Raw genomic sequence first — 8,976 nt, 5'->3', positions numbered from 1 at the left:
TTTTTTTTTTTTTTTTTTTGACAGGCCTCTTTGACAAGGCTGATCTTGCTGAGCAGGCGGCAAAAAGGAAGCTCCTGTGCTTATATATGTAGCAGCCAGAGCTGTCTGTCCTGGCTCTCTCTGAGGGATGATCGGATATAGCGTTTGGTTATATAACTAAAGTGCGCCGGGGCTGTCTGGGGGTCCAAGCAAAATATAACTAACTAGCCCAAGAGTCGAAGATCGATAGACACGCAGAGGAAAAAGCAAACAAGGTCAAAGAAGACAGAGCTGACAACAGGTTGAGAACTGGTTATCGACAGCCGTCCCTTGGGGGCCTCTTCTCCTGTCCTGCGGTTATTAAGATAGCTGCTGGTGCTGATGTTTGACGTTTGCTGCTGCTGACGAGGGCATCACACGCCGTCTGCGCACAAGAGAAAGGCAGAGAAGAGAGAAGAAGATGAAGAAGAAGAAGAAGAAGGGGAGGAAGCAGGAGAATAAGAAGGATAATAAGAGGAAGAGGCCTGGAGTCGAGCTCGGGTGGCACTGGTCAGTGAAACGAAGAAAAAGGTCATCTGAGGACGAGGATGCTGCTGTATACAACACTCCACACTTCTAACCCAGCTGCTCAGTCCATTCAGTTATACTCAGGGTCAGTCGAGCCGTGATCTCTTCAAGACAAAAAGAAGAAAGAAGAAGAAAAAGACGGAGATGGTCTACGGCGTGTCCCCATTTATATAGTTAATTATCCGTGGGTAATCGCCTTGTCCAAAGAATTGGGGGTTTATATAAAATCTGCCCCGGTCCACCATGCACAGCAGCAGCTTCGTGGCTACATCTACTTGGGCTAACTCGCCGTGGAGAGCGTGAATAAGAAGCCAGACCAAGAGAGTTCTCCCACCGAACAAACCCCCGTCGACCGGCAGACGTGGGCTCTCTAGTAGCCTGTGCTGCCTTTCCTTTTCCTGCTTTCTCGAGCTGCGTGGTTGGCCTGCAGATTCTGCAGTGGAGAAGAAGTGAAGGGGGAAAAGACCAGCAGCACCAGGTGCATGCCCCATGCCAGCAAGCAAGTCAGTCAGTCACTAGTTAACTAGTTAGCTGGTTGGGTCCTTGTTGACTAACTGACCGGGTCGTTAGTTCACTGGCTGACCCTCTTTTTTCTTGTGTCGTGAGCTCTTTTTTCTTCTGGCGTCTGACTGTTCTTGACTGGCACCTTGGGTGAGGCATCAGATTCGTGGCAAATGGAGGTGGCCGCAGCCCTATCATCGACGCTCATCGACGCTCGACGGTCCGATATACGAGCACACCTTAATTTTCTTTGAAGCGACTGAGGTCTGATCTCCTGCGCCCTCACTCAAGGGTGGGTAAAAATGTTCCGTCAGGACTTATGCCAGTTTAATTAATTAAGCAGCCGAGGTCTAGTCCCTGCCCGTTTATCTGCTCTTCCTTCCCCTTTTCTTCTTTGGCCTCGCTCTGGCTTCCTCGTCTTCCTTTTCCCCTTGTTGGTGTGTGACGGTTTGGATGGTTGTCCAACCCGCCCTTCTGCCCGGCCCAGAGGCTTTGATCAGCGATAAGCATTGTGATACGGGGTACATGGAGTAGCATTCGACGGTTACCTAGACGTCATTGTTAGTAATTCGTTCTATAACACTGGCAAGATGTAGTAACAGTAGCAGCAACCGTAAGTTTGTTGTTGAAGCAGTGAAGTTGATAGTCTGGATGTAGTTAAAGAAGCTCAGAGGTTGAAGCGTCGTGGCTTGGCGTGAAGCTGAACCAAAAAAGCGACCGCCAGGCAGCGACCTCCAGCCAGAGAAACCACACTCGTGTGTATAACAACATCATGAAGATGCATGGATAGAAGCATCGAGGAGACACTGCTGCGACGTCGCCGAAATGTCGACGTTCAACGGCATCGTCGAAGGTTTGGCCTCTTCTCACTCTCTGCTCACTTCGTAGCTGCTGACTGATACTGCCTGCAGAATTTCCGTATATAAGAAGTGATAGCTCCAACATCGTCAGCTGAGAGAAAGGCGAGATCTGGCTGACAGGCTCATAGTCGACAGCTTCCGCAAGCACCCGGAGTGGCCTGCACCGCTGGCCTGTTTCCTCAGCCATGTCCACAGTGACCATCTCGTGGGCCTGGAATCCCTCAGGGCCCCGTTTGTCTACTGCTCCGCGGCCACCAGAGAAGTAAGCGGCCATGTTTGGCACTGGCTAACCGCTTGATATATCCCATTGTTAACGGCCGTAGATTCTCTTACGTATTGAAAAATACCCTCATCGGATGAACTTTGCCAAGGGTATTCTAGAGTCTAGAAAGCAGCATTACAAGCATCTGGCAAAGCTACTGGTAAGGATGTTTTTATGCCGTTGGGTGACGGCTATTTGATATGGGTTCTAATAGTACCACTATAGAGACCAATTCCGTTGCAGGTCCCAACGAAAATAGAACTTATGCCTGGAAACACTATAAAAGTCACCCTGTTCGATGCTAATCACTGTCCTGGATCTGTCATGTTCCTCGTTGAAGGAGATGGCAAGGCAATACTATATACAGGTGACATCAGAGGTAAGGCCACCATAACTCAGTCTTATAAGCACGATTCTCGTTCGGTATTCTTGTTGACAATCTCTCTAGCCGAATCATGGTGGGTACAGAGCCTTATTAGAAATCCAGTGTTAATCCCGTACACCATGGGGGACCGCCGTCTGGACACTATATATTTTGATACCACCTTTGCTACAAAGTCAGATATCCACCAGGTCTTCCCCTCCAAGGCAGAAGGCATACGGGAACTACTTAGTAAAATTAAGGGGTATCCCGAAGACACTATATTCTACCTTCGTAGCTGGACATTTGGCTACGAGGACGTATGGCTGGCTCTCTCCGCAGCCCTGGGCACAAAGGTAGGCTGCGTAGACCCTCACTAATGGGCTATTCTAGGCCTCGCCGCTAACATTTACGTTGACAGATACATGTCGACAGGTACCAATATAGATTATATAACTCGCTAAGTTCTAGACCAGGAACCAGCTTTGGGGTAGACGACTCTCTCTACCTTTGTGGCTTCAGACTCGGCAACTCCTCTGTTCCGGGGTGTTTGACAAGCGATCCGTCCGCCCGTGTCCACAGCTGCGAACCGGGGGTGATGTGCTCACGAATAACATCTGGAAAATCAGTCGACATTACCCCAATTGTTACACGAGCTAAAGACGGTTATGAAATACCCGAGGTTGGGGCTGGAGGTGGAAAAGGCGACCTTGAGCAGAGCCACGAACTCGAACTGCCAGACGACGCAACCTTTCAGCGTTTTCTAGACCTGTGTAAGGAGCAGATAAAGGAGCCAGACACAAGAGACTTGGTAGTCTCAACTCTATCCAGGGCGTACGAGTCTACAAGAGCAGCTATCTCCTTGGGTGAATATGGATTGAAAGATGAAGAAGAGATCACCCTTGCAAAGCTTGTCACTACCATAGGACACGGCCTGAAGCAGAAGGAAAAGGAGTCCCTGCCAAATACCATTGTAAGCATGCATAGTTTACCTGTCTTACCTACCCCCTTTCACAAGCAATTACAACTAACCTTCTCAATGCAGAAGTTTCCTTACTCTCGCCACTCCTGCTACTCTGAACTATGCCAGCTCGTAGGAGCATTTAGGCCTAGGGACATATACCCATGTACAGTTGACCCCCTTACCTGGACCGAGGAAGTCTCCATGCGGTCCCTGTTCGGCCATTTGTGTTCAAGTAGCACATTCCGTCATGACAATATGATGCGAGAAGGAAACCCTCGGCCCTCAAAGCGTCAAAGACGCGCAAGTGATGCTCAATCAGAAGTACCCTCCAGCCAGCCATCAACCATAGACTCGCAACACAAACTCGAGCTGCAGCTATCCTCAAGCCAGCCGCAGGAGGACATCAACCATCCTTCTCAAACCGGCGAGCAGGAAGACCTCGAAGATTCCCTAGCAGACTATCCCACCTCGTTCCCAACGCAGTTGACTGCGCAATCATCAGAGTCTCCGGCAACGAGGCTCAAGGCATTAAAGCAAGCTATGCTTGAAGACTACCAGGATGACGAAATTAACTTCCTCTTGCCTTCTTTTACCGATTCGCAGCCGGATGTTGAGCCGACTTCGCACCAGCTGCATGTATCTAAGGATTCGGAGGAGGCCCAAATACATTCTCAGTCCTCGGTTTCTCAGCGAGACCTGCAAATCGAGCAGGAAGAGCTAGACTTGCAGCTTAGCTTGTGTGTTTCTCGCACATTCACCACAACTACTAACGAAGAAGATCTGGAGGAGGAGGAGGAAGAGGAGGATGAAAATACTAATAACGACGGTGAAAGCATCGTTTCTCTATCGTCCTCTGCATTCTACTCCCAACCCCAGCCGCAGTCTCAAGTTATAATTGTGAAACAGACGGAGAATTGCAATGGAGATGCGGCAGATACCGTCTTAGTTCCTTCATCGGCCCCCGGCCCGGAGACAGATCTTGACTCTAGTCCTCATGGACCCTGCAAATCCGAAGCCAGCTCGCGTGCCAGGAAAGAGCTGCGGGTGGCTGCGTATCGAGCCGCGAAGAAAGGAACATACCAGGCCTGGACGAATACGTGTCCGTTGATAAGTGTGGATAACCATACTCATCCGGAGATAGAGTTGTGATAGGCACATCCATACATACATGCTTATACTTCTAGTGTTTATGTATATGATACCCCCCCTTACACGCGTATGTATATGCAGTGACATGCTTGATATTTCCTAACAAAGCCGAAAAAGCTGATATAACAGAACTAATACGATATATGTATAAACTATATATAAATGAACGATATAAGATATAAACTCGCTGGAAAGATTATTCACGTCCGCCACCTGCTTCATTCAGATTACCGCCCTTGGCTTGATTGGAGCCTAGTATATGAAATAGTCCTGGCATAGGGGGAGGGTATCGATTGGATCCGCATCGCATACCATTCCATTTGCCTCGACGGTCTGGGCAGCGTTAGCCAATGTACATCAGTCAGAGCATGCCTGTGGTTTGGAAGGAACTTACGTAGCTTTCTGGATCGACATGCATTTTCGGCATGGTGTCGTTGAACTTCATGTCTTCTTTGCCTATGTTTCTGCAGTTCTTGACTGGTTCGACTCGTTTCTTGATGTCGTAGGTGTCAATCACGCCGTCGTCAACAGACGACTGAGAAACGAAGATAATGGACGTATTTGGCAGACAGCTCTAAAGAGAAGTTAATAAGATGAATAGACTTTCTAGCACAATGGGAGGGGGGAAGAGGGACGTACAGCCCACATAGGTCTTGACAGAATCGGTTCAATGGTCGGAATAGAGCCGTTTGCATCGCCCTGTAGAATAGTTAGATGGTGTGAGAACTGAGAACTAGTGGAAAAGGGGTAAGTAAATACCATCTGTGCTCTGGCAATCATGCCGCTCTTGAGAATGAGATTAGGCTTGACGCCGAACTGGGCAAACTTCCACAACACCAGGTCTGCTACCTTGCCTACTTCGACGCTGCCAATGACATGGCTCATGCCCTGGGCAATGGCTGGGTTGATGGTATATTTGCTCACGTAGCGCTTGGCTCTGAAGTTGTCGCATCCCGTACCTTCGTCTTCAGGCAGGACACCGCGCTGCAACTTATTCTTGTGAGCGGTGTGCCATGTTCGAAGAACGACTTCTCCGCAACGGCCCATGGCCTGAGAGTCCGAGGACATCATGCTGATAGCGCCGATGTCATGAAGGACGTCTTCGGCAGCGATTGTTTCGGCGCGAATACGTGATTCGGCGAAGGCTACGTCCTCTGGTATATCCTTTGACAGATGGTGGCAGACCATTACCATGTCTAGATGCTCGTCTAGAGTGTTGAGAGTGTATGGTCTGCTTGGGTTGGTGCTGGAAGGTAAGACGTTGGGGTGTTCGCAGACGGAGATGATATCGGGGGCATGGCCGCCTCCCGCGCCCTCGGTGTGGTAGGTGTGGATTACTCTGCCCTTGAGAGCTTTGATGGTCTGCTCGACGAAGCCTGATTCGTTGAGGGTATCGGTGTGAATCAGGCATTGGACGTCTAGCTCGTCGCAGACAGAAAGACAGCTGTCGATGGCGGCAGGAGTAGCTCCCCAGTCCTCGTGTATCTTGAGCCCAGCGGCGCCGGCACGAATCTGGTCTCTGAGGCCGCGCGGTTCACTATCGTTGCCTTTGCCGGTGAAAGCAAAGTTCATGGGGAACCCGTCGGAGGACTGTATCATCTGGCGGATGGAGTTTGGAGACGGGGTGCAGGTAGTTGCATTGCTGCCCTCGGAGGGGCCCGTACCACCTCCCAGCATGGTGGTGATGCCGGACGAGAGCGCTTCGTCTACCTGCTGGGGACAGATGAAGTGGACGTGGGTATCGATGCCGCCGGCCGTGACGATCATCCTCTCGGCGGCGATGATGTCGGTAGATGAGCCGATGACCATTCCGGGGGTGATGCCATCCATGACATCTGGGTTCCCAGCTTTGCCGATTCCGACGATGATGCCGTCCTTGATACCGATGTCCGCCTTGTAGATGCCGGACCAGTCGAGGATGACCGCGTTGGTAACGCAGCTGTCGAGCACCTCATGCGCATGTCTGCCGGTAGCCTGTCCCATGCCTTCTCTCAGCGACTTGCCTCCGCCAAAGGTGCATTCATCGCCGTAAGTGGTGAGATCCTTCTCGACCTTCACCCACAGGTCTGTAGCAGCCAGCTTGATCAGGTCACCGGTCGTGGGGCCAAACGTGCGCGCATAAGCCTCGCGGGTCATGGTATAGGGCTTGACCAAGCTGGCATCAGCCATGGGCTCCGGGGTATGCATGAAACCGGCCTGGGCGATACGGCTGAGAATCCTGTCCCTGCGACCATGGTCGACTTCACCTGTGGCCAGGAAGTTGCCGCCCTTGATGACCTTGTGGCCCGCGATCTCGACGAGCTGGACGGTCTTGGACTCTCCGGGCTCGAATCGATGGGATGCTCCGGCGGGTATGTCCAGACGGAAGCCGTATGCCTGGGCCCTGTCGAACTCGAGCTGGGGGTTGGTCTCGATGAAATGGTAGTGCGAGCCGACCTGTATGGGCCTGTCTCCCTTGCTGGTGACACGCAGCTTGATTCTCCTGCGTCCGGGACTGAGCTCGATCCTGGAATCTTTGACCACGACGACGGCTCCCGGCATGCGTTCGGGCAGGTACTCCTCCGGGTCAGGGTCCGGGAAGAGGTCCTTTGGTGGCACGGGCAGGAAGCTGCCGTACAACGCCTTCTCGAGGTCTCCGTCGTCCGAGCAGATGGGATTGTGGACGGTGACGAGGTACGATCCGCAGACGAAGGTGCCCTCGACCTGCAGCTGGGTCAAGCTGGACACGACAGAGGGCAGGACATGGCGACGCCCGAGCATCGTCTTGCCGATGGCCATCAGGTCGGCCACCGTATGGTTTCCATCGCGGATCAACTGTTATTTTATCAGCTATGGCATAACTACGGGGTATATATATAGATCGTGATCGTGCTCACCTCGTGGAGGTTGGAGGATATCAATGCCGTGGCTTCTGCATGGTTGAGACGGACGCCTCTTGCCAACCGCCGCTGCGCCAGGAAGCCCAGCTGCGAGATGGTGAGTTTATCGAGCTGTAGCAGTAGACACAGTCAGTCAATTGAGTCTTTCTCTTGATGGAGTTCATGGAGTTCATGGCCGCTGTTCGTCTCGCCCGGGGCAAAGGATGGGATGGAGCAGCCCCAAGCATTGGCGACGAGGCAGCGGCCAGTCAGCGTTAACGCACCTCTCGGGGGACGAGACGCATCTTGCAAGCCAAGGCACGATCGAGCTGCTGGTCCTGGTCGGCCTGGAGTCTTCTAGTTCTTCTTCTTCTTCTAGTTCTTCGTCTTCTTGTTCTTCTTCTGAGTATGATCTGGGGATATCGAGGAGTTGTCGATGACGCGCAAGGAGGAACAAGACGGGCCCAGCAGATCCTGCCGACTCCCCGCGCTGGCTGGCTGTTCGCCTGCCGAGGCCTGCTGCCGCTAGTTTGAGAGCAAAAGTCCCAGCTGTAGCCGGCTCAGGGCAGCGGTTGCAGGTTGTCTACTTATAGTTGTATGATAGGAGAGAGGCCGAGCGATGGGGCTTAAGAAGAAGACTTTTTATTGGGACTTGCGGATGATACAGATAACGGACTGATAGATAAGACAAGCAGAACCAACGGCCGACAGCTGGAATATAAACACAGACAAGCCAGGTAAGATAAAAGGAGAAAAAAAAGCCAAAGGTTACAGACAGGGAACGGAAAGGAGGAGAAAAACAGGTTTGAGGGCTGGCGTCCTTTTTTGCTCGTCACTCGTCAACGGCGCTCTTGCGCTTCTTTCGAGCCTTCTTCTCGGACTTGGGGGGCTCGGGGACAGGCGAGGCCACTTCGACAGCAGCAACATTCGCAGCAGAGGCCCGTCTATCCTTGTCCTTGCTCTTGCTCTTCTTCTCCTTCTTCTCGGGCGACGACTTCTTGGTGGCTGGCGTGGGCGTCTCGATGACAGGCGGTGCCGGTGCCGGTGCCGGTGCTGGAGCAGCAGCAGCAGCAGCAGCCTTGGACTGGCGACGTTTCGACGACTTGGGCGTTGGCTTGGGCGGGGACGGGGTGGGAGTCGCCTCTGCCTCGCTCTCTGACGAGCCTGCGGACTCAGAGGAGGTGTCGTCGGTGGTGGCTTCGCGGACGGCCTGCTGGAGCTGCTGCTCGGCGGCGGCGTCGTGATCGTCCTGGTGCCGGGCGGCCTCCTTGGTCGATGGCTTGCTGGACTTTGACGTCTTTGCTGCCTTGGCCGGCTTGGGGGTGGCTGGCACGGTGCTGTCGACCTTGTGTCCCGGCGGCAGACTGGCCTTGTACGCGCTCATCTCCTCATTGTAGACGGCCAGATTCTGAGCATACAGATCTTTCCATTTCTATCCAGTCATCAGCATACACCAGGGTAAGATTAAGAGAGAG

At 52.6% G+C, this 8,976-nt stretch overlaps 6 protein-coding genes across 6 annotated transcripts; 3 read left to right on the top strand and 3 right to left on the bottom strand.

The window, feature by feature from the left end:
• Positions 1 to 424: 424 nt before the first annotated feature.
• On the top strand, positions 425 to 598 carry TRV_07974 (uncharacterized protein; the record flags this gene model as incomplete). Its single annotated transcript, XM_003017976.1, has 1 exon — positions 425 to 598. A coding segment is annotated over one exon (174 nt), but the record flags the coding sequence as incomplete, so codon positions are not given.
• A 1,106-nt stretch (positions 599 to 1,704) lies between these two features.
• Positions 1,705 to 2,181, bottom strand: TRV_07973 (uncharacterized protein; the record flags this gene model as incomplete). Its single annotated transcript, XM_003017975.1, has 1 exon — positions 1,705 to 2,181. The coding sequence occupies one exon, from the start codon at positions 2,179 to 2,181 to the stop codon at positions 1,705 to 1,707; it is 477 nt and encodes a 158-aa protein (XP_003018021.1).
• An 82-nt stretch (positions 2,182 to 2,263) lies between these two features.
• TRV_07972 (DNA repair protein) lies at positions 2,264 to 2,910 on the top strand (the record flags this gene model as incomplete). The annotated part of the gene is made up of 2 exons (XM_003017974.1): positions 2,264 to 2,329; positions 2,395 to 2,910. 2 exons carry the CDS (start codon positions 2,264 to 2,266, stop codon positions 2,908 to 2,910), a joined length of 582 nt encoding a protein of 193 aa, XP_003018020.1.
• A 218-nt stretch (positions 2,911 to 3,128) lies between these two features.
• TRV_07971 (DNA repair protein, putative) lies at positions 3,129 to 4,643 on the top strand (the record flags this gene model as incomplete). The annotated part of the gene is made up of 1 exon (XM_003017973.1): positions 3,129 to 4,643. The coding sequence occupies one exon, from the start codon at positions 3,129 to 3,131 to the stop codon at positions 4,641 to 4,643; it is 1,515 nt and encodes a 504-aa protein (XP_003018019.1).
• A 252-nt stretch (positions 4,644 to 4,895) lies between these two features.
• On the bottom strand, positions 4,896 to 7,806 carry TRV_07970 (uncharacterized protein; the record flags this gene model as incomplete). The annotated part of the gene is made up of 5 exons (XM_003017972.1): positions 4,896 to 4,976; positions 5,038 to 5,217; positions 5,283 to 7,457; positions 7,520 to 7,633; positions 7,786 to 7,806. The coding sequence occupies 5 exons, from the start codon at positions 7,804 to 7,806 to the stop codon at positions 4,896 to 4,898; spliced, it is 2,571 nt and encodes an 856-aa protein (XP_003018018.1).
• Positions 7,807 to 8,333: 527 nt separating this feature from the next.
• On the bottom strand, positions 8,334 to 8,933 carry TRV_07969 (HMG box protein, putative; the record flags this gene model as incomplete). Its single annotated transcript, XM_003017971.1, has 1 exon — positions 8,334 to 8,933. A coding segment is annotated over one exon (600 nt), but the record flags the coding sequence as incomplete, so codon positions are not given.
• Positions 8,934 to 8,976: the final 43 nt, after the last annotated feature.

This window comes from Trichophyton verrucosum (assembly GCF_000151505.1).
Source record: "Trichophyton verrucosum HKI 0517 chromosome Unknown contig01209_1.f1.exp, whole genome shotgun sequence".
Lineage (NCBI taxonomy): Eukaryota > Fungi > Ascomycota > Eurotiomycetes > Onygenales > Arthrodermataceae > Trichophyton > Trichophyton verrucosum.
This window is presented reverse-complemented; position numbering and strand designations above follow the sequence as displayed.